This window comes from Carassius carassius, chromosome 47 (genome assembly GCF_963082965.1).
Source record: "Carassius carassius chromosome 47, fCarCar2.1, whole genome shotgun sequence".
Lineage (NCBI taxonomy): Eukaryota > Metazoa > Chordata > Actinopteri > Cypriniformes > Cyprinidae > Carassius > Carassius carassius.
This window is the reverse complement of record NC_081801.1, coordinates 15995200-16019147: the sequence shown is the minus strand read 5'-3', so window position 1 is coordinate 16019147 and position 23948 is coordinate 15995200. Positions and strand designations below refer to the sequence as shown.

At 36.2% G+C, this 23948-nt stretch overlaps 3 protein-coding genes across 4 annotated transcripts; 1 reads left to right on the top strand and 2 right to left on the bottom strand.

The window, feature by feature from the left end:
- Nucleotides 1-3: 3 nt before the first annotated feature.
- rab38c (RAB38c, member of RAS oncogene family) lies at nt 4-3344 on the bottom strand. Of its 2 annotated transcripts, none has more exons than XM_059542551.1 (3): nt 2758-3344; nt 1994-2274; nt 4-684 (listed from the first exon to the last, which is right to left on the bottom strand). In XM_059542551.1, exons 1-3 carry the CDS (start codon nt 2948-2950, stop codon nt 517-519), a joined length of 642 nt encoding a protein of 213 aa, XP_059398534.1. In that variant the 5' UTR covers nt 2951-3344; the 3' UTR covers nt 4-516. The 2 variants fall into 2 exon arrangements, with proteins under 2 accessions (XP_059398534.1, XP_059398535.1); XM_059542552.1 differs by having other exon boundaries at nt 3200-3344.
- An 883-nt stretch (nt 3345-4227) lies between these two features.
- On the top strand, nt 4228-7809 carry rab39ba (RAB39B, member RAS oncogene family a). Its single transcript, XM_059542550.1, has 3 exons — nt 4228-4567; nt 5243-5469; nt 6664-7809. Exons 2-3 carry the CDS (start codon nt 5255-5257, stop codon nt 7088-7090), a joined length of 642 nt encoding a protein of 213 aa, XP_059398533.1. The 5' UTR covers nt 4228-4567; nt 5243-5254; the 3' UTR covers nt 7091-7809.
- A 662-nt stretch (nt 7810-8471) lies between these two features.
- Nucleotides 8472-22580, bottom strand: slc7a3a (solute carrier family 7 member 3a). The gene is made up of 12 exons (XM_059542965.1): nt 22426-22580; nt 16105-16551; nt 15855-16016; nt 15113-15284; nt 14863-14981; nt 14517-14739; nt 14296-14435; nt 13853-13955; nt 13043-13269; nt 12083-12249; nt 10915-11023; nt 8472-10815 (listed from the first exon to the last, which is right to left on the bottom strand). Exons 2-12 carry the CDS (start codon nt 16469-16471, stop codon nt 10670-10672), a joined length of 1935 nt encoding a protein of 644 aa, XP_059398948.1. The 5' UTR covers nt 16472-16551; nt 22426-22580; the 3' UTR covers nt 8472-10669.
- Nucleotides 22581-23948: the final 1368 nt, after the last annotated feature.

Below are 23948 nucleotides of genomic sequence, written 5' to 3'. Positions count from 1 at the left end.
TTGAATTGCGCAGGACTACAATATCATATTCAAGAGCTTACATGGAGGAAAAATACTGTATGCTTTATTTTTTTTAATGCAAGAGGTTACATGATACTGTAGCTTAACAAGTATTAAGGCATTTTGTGTGCATATAATAGTTTTTTAATCTTATATAACTGAATCAGAGGCCACTTTTAATAAATATTACATGCTTTCAAAGAGTCCACACACAAAACAGAAAGAAATGCATATTTTGTAACTGGACTTCTGTCATAAAAGAGCTGGTACCTGGCTAAAATCGCAAAGCATTCACCTGTAAACAGAACACTGATGAGTGAAATGGTTGAAAATCAAAGTGCCGGTGTATCTAATGATGTGAGATTTCACGCTACATATAAACAGCACAATCCTTCTTCACAGTCCCCGCCATTTTGTTGCTTTTCTTGTGTCTTGAAGATGAATCTCATTGTTTTAAGCATTAAATGGTAAAACTGCGTCTTCATTTCTTTCTCACTGACTTTCATCCTCCTGTATTCAAAATTTGGAACAGGCCTTGCATCTGGCTCGGACCCGTTCTTTGGTGGTGTTGTTGTACCCGGGAAGGGCCACCACATCTGGGTCTATGTTGCTTATGATGTTCTCCTCATGGGCTAAAATGTGATCCACCAGACATTTCGCTGCCGTCTCAATGTTGGTGTTGTCCTTCAGTGGGTGTAAAAGGAAACACAAAGAATATGGGAGTCATTCAGACAATAAGATCACAAAGCATGACCCTATATTACAGCCACATACTTCACCAAAGTTTGGGGTCTTTAGGATTTCTGAAGGTTTTTCAACATTAAACATTAAGAATATGAACATTAGTGTCTCTTATGTTGACCAAGACTACATGTATTTGATCAAAAATACTGTAAAATATTATTACTATTTAAACAGTTTTTTATTTTAATCTTTAAAATCGTATTTTGTTACTGTGATTGCAAAATATGAATTTTCAGTAGACATTACTCAAGTCTTCAGTGTCACATGATCCTTCCGAATCATTCTAATATTAATATTACAAATCATTCTAGAGGCTGATTTGGTGTTCAAGAAACATTCTCATAATTATCATCATATGAAAACAGTTGAGCACCCTTAAATTGTTATGGAAACCATGATACATTTTTTTCAGGATTCTTTGATTTATAGAATATTACAACAAACAATTTCTCTCTCTCTCTCTCTCTCTCTCTCTCTATATATATATATATATATATATTTTATATATATATATATATATATATATATAAAAGATTGTGTCTTTAACTGTCATTTTTTATTTATTTAATGATTCCTTGCTGAAAAAAAATATATAAAAAGTCCTGACACCAAAGGTTTGAACAAAAGTGTATATACACTATTTGGTATAAAATAGTGAATTATATTAATTTTATCACACACATAATTCCCAATTGAATGTCAAATTCTTATTCTAATGCAACTGGCTATGCCACTCATTTAACACTATGCACAAATCATTACAGGCATTTTGTGACATAAATTCAATATAGTACATGCACATTTTTTGCCTAGTCCACTTGTAAAGAAAGCACTGTCTATACAGCTCAGATCATGTGACATTTACCAGAATACAAATGCAACAGTTTTATGGTGTAACAACTCTATGTCAGATTATGGCTCAACATATAGAGTCAGCTGTAAACTGCCTGGTGGAATTTTAAATTGTATTAAAAAGCTAAAAAAGAAAGAAACAATATATAAAACCAAAAGTGCACAGTCGTAAAGTGATAAAGGTGATCCAGTGTTAAAATGTTTCAGACAGTTGGGTGTCATGCCATTTATATACGAGGAACCACTTTATACCCTTTCACACACAACTGTGTAACTTATTAAAATGGGACTGTAGATGGTAAACAAAGGCCTCCCTGCTTATGAGCACAATGCACTCTTGCTGTATTCGTGTTAAATGCAAACAGTTACACATACACATCTACATCTGTGAAAATACCTTTGCAGAGGTCTCAAACCAACCCACAAATCCATTCTCTTTGCAGAACGTATCAAGCTTTGGAATCTGGGAACGCAGACTTTCACGTGACTGGTCAGACTTGTTGGCTAGAAGCACAGTTGGGACAGGCTTGCCGTTGCCGAGAGAGACCTTTAAGTCCAAGTCATCTTTCCATTTCTGCACTGCATCAAATGTGGAAGCTCTGGTCACGTCAAATACTATGAGGGCTCCCACGGCCTCCCGATAGTAAACCCGGGTCATGTTCCCATAGCGTTCCTGTCCTATATGATGAACGTGGGATTGTAAATTGGAGGTTAAACGTCACTAAGACATAAATAGCATCATGTTTTTTAAAGTTATTCTTAATAATAAATCCTACTATAACACTGTGTTGATCTACACTGTGTGTGTGTGTGTGTGTGTGTGTGTGTGTGTGTGTGTGTGTGTGTGTGTGTGTATGGGCTTAAACTCAAACTCTCATGTGACTTTAGCACGAGTATGAGACCAGCTGAGATTAACACAAGGCACATTCCTTCACATTCACACAAGGAAACTCAGCGGGAAGAGATTTCAGAGAGGCAATAGCATGCTTATAATCATTTATATTATATGTAGGCTACCACATACACTACATTGTCTTTTGACTAGCACCATAAATAATGTGAATTCTGCATCTTGGAAAGTAAAATAAAACAAAGCCAGTGAGAGAAATAAAATGTTCAACATATACATTCAATATAAAACATTTCAATAGGATAACGTACCTGCTATGTCCCATAACTGCAGCCGGACCACCGTCTGACTGTCCCATTGAAGGACTTTAAGAGCAAAATCCACTCCAATAGTTGCGCGATAATGTTGAGAAAATATCTGATGAACGTATCGTTTGATTATTGACGTTTTTCCAACTCCGAGGTCTCCGATGACTAGAACTTTGAATAAATGTTCTTTCTGCATGATGACTTAAAAAATAGCAAAACAACCGGATCATAAACGCACTGACCTATTTTTTGTACAGTTTGCAGCACATGAGTGCTCTTATGTTTCACAACTTATCCATTGATCATTGTTGTAGGATTAGTTTGTAAGAGGCACGCGCTCTTAAGTTTATATAATGCTCAAAGTTAGGTTAAAGCGCTGACATCGTCTTACTTTGTGCTCGTTCCCCTTATTAAATACAAGCAGCTTGTGTTACGCAGGCTTTACCTTCCCAATAGCTCCACATGAGAAAGAAAACAAAGTGGATGCATGTAAAAAAAAAAAAAAAAAAGAATAACATGAATAAAATTTATTTTAAAGTCTTTTCGCCAAAGAACACAAAATGTTAGAAAGCACGGGTGTACTCTGCTTCTTCAGCTACTGTACTGAAGTGATGAATGATGGAACTCAAGCACGCCACGCCCATGAGTGGGCTGCGTCATAGCCACGCCCTGTCTGAGGGAAATTAAACATATTGATTGATTTAAAAAACATTTGTTACATTTGTTGTCAGATAATATTTGGTAACATTTGTAAAAATCAGGATAGCTTTGTGGAGACAAAAATAGTAAAAATAATGTAGCCTACATTATACGTAAAATATTTAATATTTTAAAGATTTTTATCACCAAAAGTGGGTTTGCAGCACCTCCCAATGTACCCATAAAACTGCACAACATTTTGCCGGAATGATCTAACAATAATATTTTGATTGTGTAACTTAGGCTTCTTAATAGAGATTTGATAAAGATCCTCTGAGTTTTGTGACATTTAAGAATTTATTGATTTTTTTTTATTTATGCATTTTATTTCAATACTTAAAGCAGCTGAATCTTTGTTTATTTAATTTCATTTCTGTTATAATTTGCTTATGTATTATTTCTCTTTCAGTGTAAGCTATGGTGCTTCAATTTATTGTGTTTGTGTTTAACAATTGTAATACGTACATAAAAAGCATATGCAGAATTTTTTTAAACTATGGTTTATGCATTTGTTCTGTATTCCCACTGTACTTGATTTAAATAGCCTAAACATATATAATTTGAATTAAAATGCTCAAAATTAAATGAGGGTGAGGGTGGTAATGGGAGATGGCATAGTAATTATTTTTTTTTAAATGAGGCCTACATTTGAAATTCGTTATGATAAGCATCAGTGGTGGCTGCCAGTACAACGCCTCCTAAAGTGTTGAATGAGAGAGCAGAGATTTGCGTCGCTCTATCAGTTCTTACGGTAAATGGTAATGATGAAGGATGAGTCAGGCTATATGATGCTGATGATACTGCCATTTCATCTGCACATTTTCATAAACATCTCTTTATACCTAATCATGAGAATGACAATATGAATTTACAACGAATTTATGGGTTTTCCGAAAGTAGCAGGTCTTAATGCAAGCACCCCAGTCGATTATGCTCATTCGTTGGGTCATTTAGTGCATAATCAAAGCGGGACTCGTTACACATTTATCCTCAAAAACAGTCGGTGTGTTTGGATGCCTTGCCTGTGAACGTCACGTTATTATATGCTTTCTGACTGAAAGACACCGAAGAATATGGGGCTTGCCATCCTCAGGCACTGAGAAGCATAACCAAGGTAATAATTACACGAAAGATACTACAATAATATATGTTCAGGGAGCGATTTCGCTAAACAAGTGTGATGCTCGACTCATAGGCCTGCAAGCATCTGGGCCTATGCTTTAGCTAGCTTTAGAAACTCTTGTATAGAGATGCTAAGTTGTTATAAAATTCATTATCGTTTGGGGTCGTGTTACACAGTTTATTATTAATTATATTACATTTTCAAATAATTCAGGTCTGGTAGGCTACTTATGCAAGCACTAAGATTCACGTAGGCATACTCAAAAGGGATTTAAATGACACATTTTGGTCAATTTGACCACAGCTATAACAATTTGCAACATTATTCCAATGTATAAATGTGTAATAGTAGGACTGCCAGACAAATTTAGGGTCTCGCATCATATATGGAATAAGGTAATTATACATAACTGTTTGAATGATAGTCGTCCATTTAAAGAACGAGACTCAGCTGTTTTTCTTTTCTAATGCACATCTACTTCTGATTATCTTTCATGATAATAATGATGTATTTGAGTTGAATAAAACACAAAAATGAAAATTCAAGGATGAGTTAATGTTGAGATATTTTTTTTTGGTGAACTATTCCTCTATTAAAGTACTTTATAGGTTTACTCTAAAAATATTACTGTTAATTAATAATTTTGACACTGTTATTCATTGACAGATCATCTAAGGTATGGAAGCTATATGGCTGTACCAGTTCCGGCTGATTGTCATTGGCGACTCGACGGTGGGGAAGTCTTGTTTGATCAGACGCTTCACAGAAGGACGTTTTGCACAGGTGTCTGATCCTACTGTTGGCGTGGACTTCTTCTCCCGTCTGGTAGAGATTGAACCAGGCAAGCGCATCAAGCTTCAGATCTGGGACACGGCAGGCCAAGAGAGATTCAGGTACATCTGGTGGTATTTGATGACATTTACATGTAGCTATCAGAGCATGCATTCTCTAAATGTTTAAACAATTCAAAACAGGAGATTTGTGACTTTTAGTCTATGCTTGTTAGCTTTGAGGCTATCTATATACTAGTGTGTACACCTAAACATGGGCAAAATTCATTTTAAGCAGATAAATGCATTTCAGATGTACAGCCTTTTTTCTTCCAGGAAAACAAACCAAAACTTTTTATGGCTCATCCTGCACTGCACAGATTTTTGACCAATCAAAGGCTCTCTAAAATTAGAAATTCCATCCCATGATGCTACTTATAAGTGGACTAAACGTTATAGGCACACATTAACACAGTTGCTTATTTTTATTTTGTTATGAACACAAATGTTGGAATGGCCTTACATGCTAGTTTTTTAATACGTAGGTTTCATTGATTTGATTTCAGCATTCCCTTATAAGAGGACAGTACATGCAATCTCAGACATTAAACACAAATAAAACATTTTAATATATTGACAGAAGAAATATTACTGTGCACTTATTACACTGGTGTAGAAAGAGTTTTCACTCAGAAATAGCAAGCCACGCATTGAATTCATCATGAAATTTTGAAGTAGAATAACTTAAATAGTATTATCTTGTAAAATGGACTCCAATAATCTTTGTTTTTCTTTTCTATAATTTTCTCACAAAGTAATATTGTTCCCAATCTGGGTATTTTTATACTTTTCTTTTCTCCTGTAGCGAGAACAAGATTTCCACTTGTATATGAAGTTTCAGTAGTTTTTGATATTTTAGATTTTTAGATTTTTTAAATTGTAAAAATTTAAAAATATTCCATTGATAGAAGAAGTATGTAACTGTACATATGAACTGAATTAAATAAATTAAAAGACAGGACAAAAAATGAGCATCATAGTAGTCTCTACATCACATAGTCTTGATAAACTATTTCAGCCTTTTCACGAATTTCCCGGATTTCAGGTTGTAACAATTTTCTGGTTATAGCTTTCTTATAGGCTATAAACATCAGTCCCTTCAAGTATTGACATGTTAGTTTAATGTCATTTAATTCTAATTAATTCATTCCTTTTGAATATAAAATACTGCACATCCACAGACACTCATTAATCTGATGTAACATGTTCCACCACCTGTCTGATGACGTCTGCTCTTCTCCTCTGTATGTGATTTAGATCTATCACAAGGGCTTATTATCGTAATTCAGTGGGTGGCCTTTTGCTTTTCGACATCACCAACAGCCGCTCCTTCCAGAATGTCCACGAGTGGCTGGAGGAAGCTCGCAGTCACGTGCAGCCGCACAGCATTGTCTTCATATTGGTCGGCCACAAGTGTGACCTGGAGCAGCAGCGGCAGGTGAGCCAGCAGGAGGCCGAGAAACTGGCAGCCGCTTATGGCATGCGGTACGTGGAGACCTCCGCGCGTGACGCCATAAACGTAGAGAGGGCCTTCAATGAGCTGACACGCGATATCTACGATCTAGTCAAAAGTGGTGACATCACCATCCAGGAGGGCTGGGAGGGTGTTAAGAGTGGTTTCGTGCCCAATGTGGTGCATTCATCTGAGGAGGTGACCAAGAGCGACCGCCGCTGCCTCTGTTGATCAAGTGACTTCTGTATCATGCACCTTCACTGCAAAACCAGTGCTGTCATTCTCCCTAAGCTTGACAAGCCACAAATACTCTGGTCCCCTCAATCAATGTTTCCTGCTTTCATAGTTACCTCAAATAAATTTTCTATTCTCCTCAAATAATGAGTTAAATATCAGCAAATGTGAATTTCCTGGAGCTTTGGCAAGTCTTCTTGGTCAATCTGGCAGGATGGAACCAAGAGAACTGAGTTGTGGGAACCGTTTAAGTAAAAAAAAACTGCAGAAACACTGATCCTTTGGAGCAAAGACTGATCCAAGAGTTTACCTAGAATTGATGGATCATTTGAAGCACGTAGAGGAGGAACACACCAATCCAAACATCCCATTGGACTAAATAGCCCCTAATGTGTTCACTTAAGATAATAATAATTTTCTGTAATTACTTTTTGAATGACATTCCTAGTTTTATTCAGACAGGATGCATTAAATTGATCAAAGGTGACAATAAAGACATATTACAAGTTCAAATATGTGCGGTACTTTCAACTTTCCATTCACCAAAGAATAGGAAATAGGTTTTTACCATTGATCATTTTAAGAAATGTTTCTTGGGCGCCAAATCAGCTGATTTCTGAGGCACCTTGAGACACTGAAGAATGGAGTCATGACTAATTACATTTTGAAATATAATAGAGAAACTGTAATAATATTTCAGAATATTGACAATTTACTGTATTACTGTATTAATGCAGTGCTGGTGAAAATAATAGAATCCGTTCAAAACATTAAAACAAATCTTACCAAGCCCAATGTTTTGAATGGTAGTTTGAATGGACCTGTTTTCACAAATTCAACAGTAGGGGGAGAAATTCTGTTCCTCATGGACGGATGAGGAGAAAATTACAAATTTCACCTGCAGAGGTCACACCAATAATGGAGAGAAGCCTGTTTTTCTTTCAAGGTTTAACCCTCATGATTGTTAAATTTTAAATGACCCAATAAACACTAAATAAAATGCATTTTCAGTCGCTACATTTGAATTTCCCGCCATTTTCCTCATTCAAAATGGGTCATGATGTTATACAGACAATTTTCCAGAGACTACCAATACAACTATTTGTAAAGCACTGTTAAATTCAGTCCGTTTTTTTTTTCTGGTTTTGTTCTTAATACAGTTCACACCTTCATAACGTGAGGTTAGTAGCTGCTGAGATGTACGTTTTTTGACTTACAGACTAATACAATGTCAGTCGACTGGAATGACTATTAACTGTGTATTGACTGATCTTGTGTGAGAGATGAGACGAACTATCAATAAAATGTGACATAAGATTTTGTGTCTAAAATGATTTCCTTATATATTTTGCTTTAAAACCACAACAAACAGCCTCTGTTGTTTTACAAAACCTTTTATTTAAAAAAAAAGAAAAACATGAACATAATTTTTTATAATACAGCTCATTTTCTTTGTACATGGCGTGAATATTTACAGTTTAAAAAACCCAAAGACAAACAAAATATATATATATTTATATACTGATAAACACATGTAACACTACAAGTGTATCTCAAAGGCATATACCAACCATCTTTGAGGTACATTTGAAACTTCAGGCACTGATCTACAGGAGACATACACGTCTCCAGACTGAATCAAGACTTAGTAATGCCTGGGATCAGATGATAATGTGTCATCCTAAACTCTACATTTCTGTTACATGTAAACAGAACAATTTTTAGCTGATTGTGAAACACTAATATAATAAAGCTATACAAAAATATGCGTCGTTAAAATGGGTTTAAAAACAATAGTGGTTTTAAACGATTTCTACTCTATTCTGTCGTGTAGACAAGCCTCTGCTCTTCGATTATCTGAACACAATTACAATGAAAAAAAAAACCTGAAGGGCTTAAATATTCATACCATTAAATATCAGAATGGTATGATAGGAGCCCAAGATAATCAACAAGTTTGATTGAGAAACAGTAAACTAGTAATCCACTACATTAAAAAATCTCTACAATAAAAAGTATGACATGAGCTCAACAGCCAAGCTGCCAAGAACAAGTTTCAATGGAAACTAAAAAGATCTAATCAAATAATAATAATAATAACAATGTGGTCAAAAATAGTGACACTTTTTCTCAAGTATCTACACCTTCAGATATGAAACAAAGGTCTTTCAAAACCTGTCTCTTTAGGTTTTCAGTCTTCAGGCCAGTTTAGGTTTAACCCTTGACCTGTGAGCTGGTTATTACAGTAAGTTAGCACAGTAACCATAGTTTCTGCTCAAATATTACAGTTAAAAATGAAAGATTATTATTGGGTATTTCCTTCAAACAATATAAGTAGCTTTCAGAATCATATCACCAGTTGGTACTGATAACTTTAGATACGCCACTGTTGTGATTTAAGTCTCTAATGCTCATCAAGGCTACATCTATTTGATCAAAAACAGTAAAATAGCTCTAGATAACCCTTTTCTATTTGAATATATTTTAAAATGCAGCCTTTTAATATTTCAAAACATTGTAAGTTTATTATAATTTTAGTATATTCAAATTAATTATTATAAAAAAAAACAAGATTCTTTGACACCGATCCTTTCTAATATTATCCTTTATAATATTATATGTCTTTACTGTCACTTTTCAATTTAAGGCATACTTCCAGAATAACAGTATTTAAATAATAATAATAAAAAAATTACTTTTACATTTTTGAACGGTAGTGTAAGTAGTTTTGGCAGAAACAATAGTTACTAAGGCAACCTTCCATAAATGTCATCTGGAAACACTGTTATACAGTATGCTGAAGTACAATTGTCAAGTTTAAGGAAGTTGGATGGGTAAACTACTATACATGTCCATATAAAAACGGTTTTCCCCCAAAATAATTTAATATTTTGTAAAGCGGAACACTTTCTGGCGCAAATTGTATAATCCATTCAAAACGCGCTCTCTCTCTCTCTCTCTCTCACACACACACACACACACACACACACACACACTGTAAAATACATCAAAATCATTTGATACCACATTGGCCAATAACATGCTTAGGAAATTGAAACCATTTTTCTATCCATTCAACTCTCAAAGACATGAAAGTTTTTTCAAAGTCAGTTTTTTTCAAGTTTCAGTTCTTCAATTATTCTATAACCACAACAAATACTGTCTGGTTTTGCCATTTTCAAATTCTGAACACTAGGGGTCCCTGTTGAACTCCGCAACCTCGTGCTGGGAAACCATTTTGGACCCAAAGGCTTTAGCGAACAAACAATGTGCTTGGAACTCGATCCTGAAAATAAAATACCCTGTACACGGTCAGCTCACTGTCTGCCAAACAATACGGCCATTACAGTACTAGCCAGGACTTTTTAAACCAGCATTTAAAGTACTGGAGGGCCAAGGCTGCATGACAATCTCTTAACGGAAAACTCTTAGGGTTCATTTCAAGAGGATGAGGGATCCTTTAGCAATTGAGGTGTTTGGGGCGGTTTCTACAATAAATCAGCCATGATATTTACTATAAATCTGCAGACTTCAAATGAAAATACGTAGAGCAGCATGCCCATTGTTCTCTCCCTATCAAGGAGAAATGCCCTCCACTTCACTCTCCTCGACGCCTATATATATGGGGCTTTTGTTCTGAAGGGCTGGCTCATATTTTCGGAGGGAGCTGTTCATGCCCTCGGTGCTGTTCCGGATGCCGTAGCCAAAGTAGATTGCAAAACCTGGGAACGGACATGAGAAGAGAAGTGGGTGGTTTGGAAGGAAGGAAAAACAAATAGGATGCTTTCGCAGACAGGAGCTAAATGAAGAGATGTACTCACCGACAGCCATCCACACGGTGAAGCGGCACCAGGTGGCCACGTCCAGCTGCATCATGAGATAGACGTTGACAAAGACACTGAAGAGGGGCAGCCAGGGCAACAGAGGCACCTGCACACAGGAAGATTCAGAAACTGAATGTTTAATATATGAGCAAATCTGAAAATACTAATCATCGTAGACTTGCTGATTATGTAAATGGATACAGAGGAAAAACTGAGCAGCATATACTAAAGCACTTCATAGGTAGTTCAAAACCGAACAAAACTCATGCAGAAATTTGTAGCCTTGTTGCTAGGAGACAAATGGCAAATGAAAACTATGCGTGGTAAAATCAACTCAAAATATCAAACATGTTTGTGGATAGAATCTTAGTCTGAAGGGCATATGAAACCAGTTTTCTTTTTCCCCCAAATTCAATTTTTTTTTATTTTTATTTTTTTTATTTTAGTATTTCTGGATTCTATTTTAATGGTTAAATAAAATTTTGGTATAAACAAATGCATGTGTAATTAACTAATGAAAATTTTACAAATCTATTCGGAATTTATTACAAGTTTAAGAAAAAAATAATTATTAGGGCCCTATGAAATATGCGCCCCCCCTCACAAAAGAAATCCATCTTTTCTGTTTTAATTTTAATGATTTAATTACATAAAAAAATGCATGTCTAATCAGTTGAATTTGTCAAACTTTACCAATTTAATAATGTATCTTTTTTTTTTTTTTACAGTAATAGGGCCGTTAAAAAATGTGTTATTTTTTTTCCAGACTTTCTGTGGTTTGTTTTAATTTTTCTAGATTATGTTTTACAAATAAAAATGTATTGTCTGTGGTTATCAAATAAATGCATAAATCATTTACAAATTAATTCATCTTTTAAAAAGACATAAATTCATTTGTGTGTTATATTATAAATTACATTTTCATAGGGCCACACATCTATTGCTACACAGAAGAAAGGGATTTTTACAGGTTTGGAATGACATAAGGGCGAGTAAATGCTGACAGAACTTTCATTTATGGGTGATCTGTCCCTTTAAGTCTACATGATTATTTATGTTGTAATAACATGTTTTCTTTTACATCACTTCGGTGCTTGCGGTTTAGCCCGAGGCAAAGATTTATAACATAATGAAAGGCCAGATCAATAATGAGGACATCTGGTACCTTGAAGGTGAGAGCTTCCTTGCTCTGAGGCTGCCTACAGATCACAATGACACACAGCATGCACAGCAGGACCAGAATGACACACGCCATCACCCACACCATCTCAAGATTCACGATGTCTTCCAGACGCACGGCCAAAACCACACACAGCGCGGTGATAAGCACAGCTAGAAAGACAAGAGAACATTGGAATTTGTCCATAATCAACAGATTCAGGATCAGCCAAAATCCAGCCAACTATATTACTGAATCATGATGAACTAAATGAAATAAGAACGTACATACAAACACTACACCAGCATTTATGTTTGGGTATTTTTTTTTTTTTTTTTTTAAAGAAGGCTCTTGTAGAGTAAAACAGCAATTCTGTGAAATATTATTACAATTTTAAATAAACGTTTTCTATTTTAATACATTTCAAAGGTGAATTTTAATATATTTAACACACTTTGTTCTGGATTCTTTGATAACTACAAAGTTTAAAAGATTTTTAATGTCAACAAATGCATCCTTGCATCTTGACCTCACACTTTTGAACAGTAGTGTATATTTTTAGCACAAATACACACCAGGGTTGCGCAATACTTCTAACTCTCATTTCATGTTAATATTTACAAACACGGAAGGCCACTTTTTTGAGCAATGTTGCTTGGGTACTTTCCCAATGAGAATGGGCAACAATTTCTATCTGGATACTTTAGATCAGTTGTGGGCCCAGCAACATCACTCAAAAAGTAGCTCCGTGTATCATCACCTTCATAATTTAATAACACTCAAGTAAATCTCAAAAGCAATATCCAGTTTTATACTGTACATTATAATTTTGTGATGCCTCAATCCACTTGTAGCATATAAAACCAGTCATTTTAAGATTTTTGTTGATATTTTATATTGGATCAGCCATCCCTTTAATAGCTTATCATTCATCAAGCAGTGACAATGAAGCAAATCTTCACTCACAGATAACAGCGGTTGTGACGTAGACAATCGTTCCTGACATTTCAGTCGGCGAGTCCTTGGAAGGAACCAGGAGGAGTTTCAGGGAGAATTTCTCTTTGCGGGGATTGTCATCCAGGTCTATGCCATATTCATCTCCACTATCTCCACATACAGCCACCTTCTCCCCACCGACCAGTTCCACCAGTTTCTCAGTCTGACTGGAAGAGCTCAGCGTGCCTGGCTGATACCTAGAGACAAAACCATCCGCTGAGTCAAACCAAGTACATCAATGACATAAACATACAGTGTTCTTAATCATTTTAGTGTCAGTAAGACATTTTTTATATTTTATTAAGCAAGAATGCATTAAATTGGTCAATTTATTATTTCAAATAAATTATTTCTATTAAATGCTATTGTTTTCAATTTCTTAATCATAAAAAAAAAATATTATGGTTTTAAAATTGATAATAATAATAATAAGAAATGTTTCTGGAGCACCAATAAACTTCGTTTTCAAATATATTTAGATACAAAACAGTTATTTAAAATAATAATATACTGTAATAAAATTTTAACAGTAATACCACTTTAGTGTTTTTTTGTGATCAAATAAATGCAGTCTTGGTGAGAGAGAGACTTCTTATAGACTCCAAACCTGTGACCAGTAGTGTACAAAAAACTGGCCAAACATAAAGATAATTTACAAAAAGAAGTCTTGGTCGTGTAATACTAAATTATGAATTATGAATACTAAATTAAGAAAACGTACAATGTAGCCTCTCTAAACAATTTAGGCAGTTGATAGTAGCAGTGTTGGATTTAACCTACCTGAGGATGAGAACACACACGGCCACCAGAGAGTATGCAAGCAATGTCCCAATGGACATGAGATCAACCAAAGCAGCCAAATCAAACAGAAACGCCATGAGAGCTAAAAAAAAAAAAAAAAAAAAAAAAAAAGAGAAAACAAACCAGTTTGAAAATCCAACCCATATCAAATCTTACATAACATCACCACCTTTAAAAGGTTAAACACCAGACACAATGTGATAAAGCTATCGCTTCCGTGTAAAAATACGTTTTTATCAGTAGCAGTCACAAAAACAAACATTATGTTTCCATTTCTGCAGCATTGCACTGGGTAGCTCCACCCAGAGGGAAATCTCATTGGTCCAAAATCCACAAAACTGTATATTAAACGGATTGGCTACTGATTTCCGACTTTATTTGGAACATTAATGTGAACAAAAAAGCAAAAAAAAGTCTCGCACCTGCCACTATTCCAGACACAACAGTTGCCAGCAGCGGCGTTTTGGTTCTCTTGTTCATCCTGGAGAGGGAACGGAAGAGCAGCCCGTCCTCTGCCATAGCGTAGATCACCCGAGGCATAGGGAACATGGAGCCCAACAAACTATGATAGAATTAAACAAAGTTTAAGATAAATGGTAAATGTTGAACGGAAACATTACAGGGAAAACAGTTCTCCAGTTACCTTGTCGAAAGGGCACAGAGTGAACCGACGGCTACAATATAACGTGCCGGTGCCCAGCCCACGTAACTGAAGGCCTCGGGCAAGGGACTCTGGGTGTTTAGTTTGTAGTAGGGCATCATGAGCGTAAGAGCAGCTGACACACCAAAGTAAGCAAAGAAGCAAATGAGCAGAGAGGCCACAATGCCCACAGGGATGGAGCGCATCGGGTTCTTGGCTTCCTCACCTACAGGAAAAAATAAGGTTAAAAGTGAACCACATACATTGATGACTCACCCTGCAGATGGTTTCAGAAAATACTCAGCAATCAGTATTCGTGCTGTATAATTATGACATTTAAAAGACGTACTTGTTGTAGCAATGCAATCAAAGCCCACAAAGGCGTAGAAACAGGTGGCTGCGCCGGATAAGATGCCGCTGAAGCCAAACGGTGCGAAACCTCCACTTCCAAATGTGCTTTCTACCCGTCTGTGAGAACAAATGGATCGGTCAAGTCTATTGGATGCATTTTGTGCACGAAATCACATTATCCACTCCACAACTATACGAAATCCTCATTTGCACCACTTCAAAAGCAGCTTGTGGCTGAAACAACTTACTCTGGTTCGGTGATATTTGTATCATTGACGAAGTCCTCATATGTGAGGTTCCAGTTGGCTGTGTTGCCTTTGACAAAGCCAGAGATGATGACAAAGCCCAGCACTATCAGGTTGATCCCCGTGAAGATCTTGTTTACCAGAGCAGACTCACTTACACCAAAAGCAAGCAGTCCTGAGGAGGAAAATGCAATCGTATTTTAATATTGGTGGATCTGTAAAAATTATTTTTCATAAAAAGGTTTTAAATGTGCTGTATGTAAGTTTTTGACTCAAGCATAAAAATTCCGTAATATGTTAAGAAACATGCTAAGTTAACATTAGTTATTCTGCTTTGCAAATGTGTGTTCCGGGCTAGAATGTCGGTCACTGTTTAGGTTTGTGATAGCATCCCACTGCCAGTTTACCCAATTGTATTTCGGCATCCGGGTTGCCAGTTGCCAGAAAACACAGTGTATTTAATTTCATTCATCATCAAGGGCGCTCGTTCCTATTGTTGTTGTCAATCTGGCAACCTGCATGTGCATCAATTCTGAGGAGGCGGGGCCTCTCCAATATTTTGAATTTGGACTGCAATACCTAGTTCAACCACTCGGTGTCAATCCTACAAACAGCACCTTTAACATTTCAGTGTTTACCAAGTGGTTGTTCTATTTATCTCTACAACAGACATTTTTTTTGTCTTAAATCTGTAAATCTTTAAATACCATTAATAAACCACGAATCCTAGTTTCAGATATCTCACCAGTGAGTAGCAGGATGAGAATGAGGGCAAACAGGTCCGGATATTCTGCGAGAACTTTCCCGGGAACCTTCATGGACATGGACGCCCTGAAGAAGGTAGAGATCTTCTGTTCGACCAAGTTGTCAAACGTAGAGCTCCACGCTCGCCCCACACTAGCTGTACCTATAAACAAGAACCAGCTTTTATATTGCAGTTATAGTAACAACTGATTTCTCCAAAATGATCATCAACTGCTACTGGACACACGTACCTATAACATAAGAGAGGATGAGGTTCCAACCAGTGATGAAGGCCCAGATTTCTCCAACCGTCACATAGCTGTACAAGTATGCAGATCCAGTTTTAGGGACTCGTGCGCCGAACTCTGCATAGCACAGTCCGGCCAGCATGGAGGAAAGTGCGGCCACAAGGAAGCATAAGACGATAGCAGGACCTGCCTTCTCTCTCGCAACCTCCCCAGCCAACACATAGACTCCAGCGCCAAGTGTGGAGCCCACGCCGAGAGCCACCAGATCTAGAGTGGACAGACATCGGGCGAACCGTGTTTCCTCCCCAGAGCAGTCCAGTACACGACGGCGCAGCAGCGCCTGTCCCAAAGAGGCCATTTTGTCCACCATGATTAATGCAGAATGAGGTGACAGAGATGGTGAGGTTCTTGGACGTGCTTGTTTTTTGGAGCTGTCAGTTAATTATGCGCCTAGAAGAGCACAAAGAAGAGAAAGGAGGAATTAGACATGTGTGACAGTCGGTTGCCAGAGGCAGTACGCCAAGGACTGAACTGGTTTAGATATCTTCTTTTTTTCTGCTGAACTTAGTGTTCATCACACCTCAGTGTCAAATCTCAGTGAATGCGTCATTTTGTGATTCTCAGAATTCTTTACTGCAGAAGGAATTGCAAAGAATTCCCAGAATACAAGGAGTACTTTGGAACAAGGATTTGTCCCAAATCTTCAGATTTCTGTCCTCTAATTAAATAGTCGGTTAGGGCCGGATATAAAAATGGAATCAATTACACACTGATCCAGTAAAGCACTATTCCCAGAGAAAAAAGTCAGGCAACAAACTTCATTACATGAATGTGGAACTTAAGTTTTGTCCTGTTCACAACCAAGACTATATCTAATTTGATTAACAAAAGTGAAAAATAACACTATACTGTTAAAAAATGTTGGGGTCGGTTCTTCTACAGAACACAATTGAAGATATTTTGGATGAAAACTGAGAGGCTTGTGACTGTCCCATAGACTGCCAAGTAAATTACACGGTCAAGGTCCAGAAAAGTATGAAAGACATCATCACAATTGTCCATCTGCCATCAGTGGTTCAAGTGTAACATTATTAAGTGACGAGAATACCTTTTTGTATGTGAAGAAAACAAAAATAAAGCGGCTGACAGAGAAGAGTGTAAGCTGCTTGCGTTCAGCGGATGTTCTCCAAAATGGCGCTACGGTGATGTGGAGAGAAACAGAGGAGACTAATTGTTGAAAAATACGTTTTCTTCATGTACAAAAAGTATTCTCGTCACTCCATAACGTTACGGTTGAACAGATGGACCATTCTGACAATGCTTTTCATACTTTTCTGAACCTTGACAGTGTAATTTACTTGGCAGTCAATGTGACAGTCACAAGCCTCACGGTTTTCATCCAAAATATCTTAAATTGTGTTCTGAAGACGAACTAAGCTTTTACGGGTTTGGAACAACATGATAGTAAGTGACTAATGAAAAATTATCATTTTGGGGTGGAGTATACCTTTAACGCAAAAAAATCCAGTCATTTTAAATTGGAATCCAAAGATTGAAGTTGTTGGTCAAATTCACTGTGAAAACATACGATAAACGATTAAAATATAATTTTAAATGCTTTAGTCCGAAATCATAAAAGTCTGAAAAACAAAAACCCTTCAAAATGTTCATTTACACATTCTCGAGTCAACTTCAGCTTGACCTCGACTACACAAAAACTTCTTGTAGCTCAATTATAATTGCATATGATAACATACTAACTGTAGCGCTTTTACCAACAAGCTCCACATTGTTCTGTGTGAACCTTTCAGTATCTAATTGACCTGCTTGACTCCTTATCAGAGCTCTCCGATTCCAAAACACCCCTGCTAGCTCATCAGGTTATATGGTCATGTTTATGTTTGAGCAAGCAGTAGTACATTGATGTTGATGTTTCATGCAGTCCTTAACCAGGTCATCATTCTTACTGGTGACGTTCACAGCGATGCCAAACAGAAAGGATTTGGAAACACGTGCAAATGAGGACACCACTGAAACTTGACACACAAACACTGACACAATGACGGTAAAGCACTCCGTCAATTCTATCTCCTACATTTAGCATAAACTGCCGTGACGATTCTACGTCTTGTCCCATGCCGGAGATCAATTATTTAGATCTTATGAATAAAACTTGTCACAAAAACAACAAAACTAGAACAATGAAATTGCTAAAAATGGCTTCATGAAAGATGTGGAAATGCTCGCAAAGAACCCCATGTCCAAGATCAAAGTGAGGTTTGACAAAGAGCACAGAGGAGGGGGGGGAACAAAAACATCCCTGTAATTCACCGTACAATGGAGGGGCTGAAATAGTCTCTTTTTATCTGTAAGGTGGTTTGTTTCACTTGGCAAAGGAACTGGCAAAATTCTTAGCGGTTTGAATCGTGGCAAGAGCTCAGAGTTTTAAGCCACTGTTGTGGTCTTACACAATGCATACAATAGCTGTTTTCTTTCACTACTCTGCGCTTTTTAATATAGAGAAATTAGTACACATATACAACATATTAAATGTGGAACTGGTATATCTAGCGGTTGAGAAAGTCCGGAATTACGTCGTCCTTTGTACCAGGTGTACCAGAGTGCACCCATATCAATTGCCTTGAAAACCATGAGTTTCTTTTTGTGCCGTACAGTACACACATCTATGATAGGCTAATGTGAGAGCAGCAGCACTAATCTTTTTCTTGTGGTCTCCACGAGGATAGCTGGGTGACACGTAGGCGAAATTAAATCTGGAAGGCTTTTGATCTAGCCATGAGAAATTCATGAATGCCATGACGTCTGTTATCCCGTGGAAACTGGCACACCGACGAAACCTACACATTTTATTGTAACTCCACACTTGACTTGGGTGAAGGTAGTATAATATTTAAGATATATATTTTCAAAATCTAGTTTAAAACACACATTTGGCACGTTTTTGTATTCGTGGTGACTTCACATAGTTTTGCAAAACCTTTGTACCATTTTCAAGAAACACTGAAACATAATTTCATGTGGTGTAACCATCAACATATTTGCATTACCACTGTTGTTTTAGTATTATTTAAATATGATTATGGTGTTTATCATATTTAATTAGCTTGTATTTTGATACTTTAGAATTTCTTTATTATTTTTTATTTTAAATGTTAAATTAAAATCTTTAAATATATAAATACAGATTCATTTTCATAAATCTTTCATTTATAAATACTATTATGTTGCACCTTATGACTATGATTTCAAATTTTAATAAGACATTGTTAAAAATGTATTTTTCTAAAATAATATTAAAAATATTTAAAAAAAATTAAAAAATGCGTTTTTATTATATTTGAATTATGTATTTCAAATACATTTTTTAGTTAAGATAAAAAAAAGTTTAATGTCACTGACCCACTTATTAAGTTTGAACACTATGTGCAGGATAGTAGCAACAATGTTGATCACTGAATGCACAGGCTTAGACATGTATAGGAATATTGAAGTACACACACATGGGCTGCAGTATCAATACTCTTATAGCACTCATCATGTCTATTAAAGGTCCGAGTATTCTATACATGAGTGTGAGATGTTAGTGTTTTGAAGTGACTCACTGGGCTTTTCTCAAAATAAATACCTCAATGGATTCTAAGAGGCTTACATAAAGACCAGCCAAACGCTTAACCTTCTTAACGGGAGACCGAGGACTCCATTCGTTTACATTAGGAGTTGTTTATGATTTAGTTCTCTTTTCTGCCGAATGGATATAATACCATTTCAACTCTGTAAATGTGTTCGTCAAACATCTAAAATTTTAAAACAAACCCCCTATTCAATGTTTAATAAGTACAATTCACCTGAAACTATGAAATTGGGTGATTGCATAATGTAATAAACCATTTGAGACATGAGGGATATTACGTTTGACACCTTGAGAGACATTAAAGGCCTATTCAGTCTTATTAAAGTTACTCCTGATGACAGAAACTGCCAGGAACAATCACTCCCAATTCTAATATCTCTGCAACCAAACCATATAGGGGCGAAGATGAAGATGCCAAAAGTAAAGTTTGTTAATTCCCAATATATAAAAGGGCATTAGGATATCTTTAATACCTCTTGAGTTACAGGCATGCAAACTTTGGAGAAAAAAACTTGAAATGATTGCAAAAGTCAACAGATTTTACTAACAGACCTACCGATCTCAGGTGAAAACTGCCATTTTGACCTCCATCTAGTGGATTACTCAGTAAATATTCATCCATGACATGTAATATGCTTTCTTTCATCACTATACACGTTTATTATTCTTCTGAAAAAAATATTAGCAAAATTAAAAATTTGAGCCAGGGATGTCAGGTCGGGTTGACACGGAATAACCCGACAAGAAATGGCATAGAGAAGGAGATACTACGAAACTGTTTAGGGATCCGCAGGTTCCACTGGCCATGAGTGCCATATTACAAGCAGAAACCAGCATGAGAGCTGCATTCTTCAAGAGCTCAACTGTTCATGGTTATGAAACGGACTCATTCAGGCCTCAGGGTGGCACATACTGCTGTGAATGAACCTGGCAACCTCTCAGATCGCTGGCTTAATGCCATCACACAGCCCCCTTAACAGGGCTCCACAGATTGCGCAAAATACCAGCCAGAGATCCCTAGAACTGAACCAACTTGAGGGTTTCGCTGTAATAAATCCACCAGAATTGGTTTGTGTTATGGATGTTATCGTTAACTGATGATTACAAATTTGTTCGACCAATGAAATTGCATAACAAGTAAAGAGAGCTAAATGAAAAAGCCAATACTGTCGGCATCTACTACTGTTCTCCCCTTAATCTGAGATTGGAAAATATAAAAAGGTTGAGATTAAAAATCTGTTTAACCAATGCTTTAACCACTTATCTGTTGGTCATTCTTTAATATTAGGACTACTGATGGTGTTTGGTTCTGTACGTCGGAGACAATGAGGTTCACAGGAAAAGTATCCTATTCTATAGCAATAAAGCTCTGATTTATTTTATTCAATAATTATGTACTGATATTATGTTATAGTTAAATAATTTATTAGAAATAATCTATTTGCATGCTACTTTTTCATTAATTCTCAAGTGGCAAATATGTAATGTTATTACGATTATATAAATTATTTTATACATAATATGCTTAATATGTTTTCTGTTAATAAACAGTTCTGCATGCTAGTTATCAAAAACACTGAAACTGCACAGTGTTGGTGAATACGACAAGTCTTATGCAAAATAGACACGAAAGAAACCGACTAGCGTGTTCCAAAACACAACAAATTATCTGACGATGGATTCTTTTTTTTCAGCAGGGGTAAAATGTATGGCACGGAATGAATAAGGAACCACTCTGACGTAATATTTAAACGGGTGTTACAGAGATCCGGTCTGAACTGGCACCAATCAGTTCTGGTCTGATGCAACCGTTACAACAGACACAACTTCCGGGACATAATGCCCAAAACGTGTCCGATGAGCGGGAACCTGCGTCAATGAATGAAACGCGCCTGGAACTAAAACCGCCACGTTGTGCAAATATCTAAAATATAAAATAAAGCAAATCGAAGAAACAAAAACGAGGCATGTGAGAAATTTAAAGAGACACTTGAACTGTGACGTTATTTAATAACCAGTGTTCGTTCTCCCTGGCTCGCAAGAACACACATATGATTTATTTCACTGATAAATAATGCTCCAAAATAAAAAAATTAAGAGACAAATAACTGTGAAAGAAATCATTGAGAGATATTAAAGATAGAATAAAACTCACAGGGTAGACGAATATTTTCAGCAGTAGTCTGTAAACATACTGACGTTTATTTCGTTGGATGAAATCTCAATTTACTCTGTAATTCATTTATTTACAACTGATGCATGTACATTTATAGTTTCTCTCTCTCTCTCTTTAGCGCTTATTACAATACAGATTGTGTCAAAGCAGCCTTTAGTGTGAAACAGAATAAAACGTGTGCTGCTGAGAAAAAAAAGAACAATAGAAAATAGTTTGATCTGCCGACGAGTGCACTAATCTAATGTACGTTTAAAAAAATTTTTTTTTTATAATTGCACGGCTAATGGATGCCACAAAATATTGTTTTATGTAATATAGTTAATGTCGTGAATTTAAGTTAACTTGAGAAGATGATTACATGCACGAGCTCGATTGCATCAGTTACCGTATAGTGCAATGAGGATCCAGGCTGCATCGTGGAGTTAAGATGGACTAATATGAAACGATCTTATTTGTTATCGCAAAATTCTGTGTCTAAATAATAGTGAAAAGTTACCTCTTGGTTTCTGATGTGAAGATGCCGATACCTTGAGTCAGCTGTGTTTACCTTGTCAGCCTGTGCCGAGTTTCAGCATCGGCTCGTGCGTCTAGTTTTTACGCAAGGATAAACAGACCGTGACGTACCCATTTCTCTACCGTCATCTATGTAAACCAATCAGCAGCTTTGAGGGCGTTTCCATTCAGACCATTCCATTCCATTCCATTTTTTATTATATTATTATTATTATAACATTTGAAACACAGAATGACATTAATATATTATATGCCAGGGAGCAAGAAAATAATATACTTTTTAAAATATTCACAGTTTTTACAGCTTTCTTATTGGAAGAGTCAGAAATCAAATACAGATACAGTTTTAAATCTTCCAGGTTAAGGTTAAAGAAAGGCTTAAATTTACAATATTTAAATTTGTGGACAAAATATTCGGCGAGAAACAAAATAAGATTGAGTAAACAAAAAACATCTGATTGTTCTCTTTCAAAATGTATATAACCCCAAAAAACATTTTCATATTTCAAAGAAATGTCAAGAATTATACCACAAAAAATACTCCTCATATTTTAATGGAATTACTCGGTCATACTGACGTTTATTTCGTTGGATGAAATCTCAATTTACTCTGTAATTCATTTATTTACAACTGATGCATGTACATTTATAGTTTCTCTCTCTCTCTCTTTAGCGCTTATTACAATACAGATTGTGTCAAAGCAGCCTTTAGTGTGAAACAGAATAAAACGTGTGCTGCTGAGAAAAAAAAGAACAATAGAAAATAGTTTGATCTGCCGACAAGAGTGCACTAATCTAATGTACGTTTAAAAAAAATTTTTTTTTTATAATTGCACGGCTAATGGATGCCACAAAATATTGTTTTATGTAATATAGTTAATGTCGTGAATTTAAGTTAACTTGAGAAGATGATTACATGCACGAGCTCGATTGCATCAGTTACCGTATAGTGCAATGAGGATCCAGGCTGCATCGTGGAGTTAAGATGGACTAATATGAAACGATCTTATTTGTTATCGCAAAATTCTGTGTCTAAATAATAGTGAAAAGTTACCTCTTGGTTTCTGATGTGAAGATGCCGATACCTTGAGTCAGCTGTGTTTACCTTGTCAGCCTGTGCCGAGTTTCAGCATCGGCTCGTGCGTCTAGTTTTTACGCAAGGATAAACAGACCGTGACGTACCCATTTCTCTACCGTCATCTATGTAAACCAATCAGCAGCTTTGAGGGCGTTTCCATTCAGACCATTCCATTCCATTCCATTTTTTATTATATTATTATTATTATAACATTTGAAACACAGAATGACATTAATATATTATATGCCAGGGAGCAAGAAAATAATATACTTTTTAAAATATTCACAGTTTTTACAGCTTTCTTATTGGAAGAGTCAGAAATCAAATACAGATACAGTTTTAAATCTTCCAGGTTAAGGTTAAAGAAAGGCTTAAATTTACAATATTTAAATTTGTGGACAAAATATTCGGCGAGAAACAAAATAAGA

Bases quoted from the DNA above. Each gene is read 5' to 3' on its own strand.
- rab38c (XM_059542551.1), bottom strand. From the start codon at position 2,950: ATGCAGAAAGAACATTTATTCAAAGTTCTAGTCATCGGAGACCTCGGA. The intron at 2,275-2,757 runs GTACGTTATCCT...TTCATCATATAG, and splicing joins GCAGTTATGGGACATAGCAG to GACAGGAACGCTATGGGAAC. The intron at 685-1,993 runs GTATTTTCACAG...CACCCACTGAAG, and splicing joins GGTTTGAGACCTCTGCAAAG to GACAACACCAACATTGAGAC.
- rab39ba (XM_059542550.1), top strand. From the start codon at position 5,255: ATGGAAGCTATATGGCTGTACCAGTTCCGGCTGATTGTCATTGGCGAC. The intron at 5,470-6,663 runs GTACATCTGGTG...TATGTGATTTAG, and splicing joins GCAGGCCAAGAGAGATTCAG to ATCTATCACAAGGGCTTATT.
- slc7a3a (XM_059542965.1), bottom strand. From the start codon at position 16,471: ATGGTGGACAAAATGGCCTCTTTGGGACAGGCGCTGCTGCGCCGTCGT. The intron at 14,740-14,862 runs GTACGTCTTTTA...TTTTTCCTGTAG, and splicing joins TGATTGCATTGCTACAACAA to GTGAGGAAGCCAAGAACCCG. The intron at 10,816-10,914 runs GTGAGTACATCT...GTCCGTTCCCAG, and splicing joins CACCGTGTGGATGGCTGTCG to GTTTTGCAATCTACTTTGGC.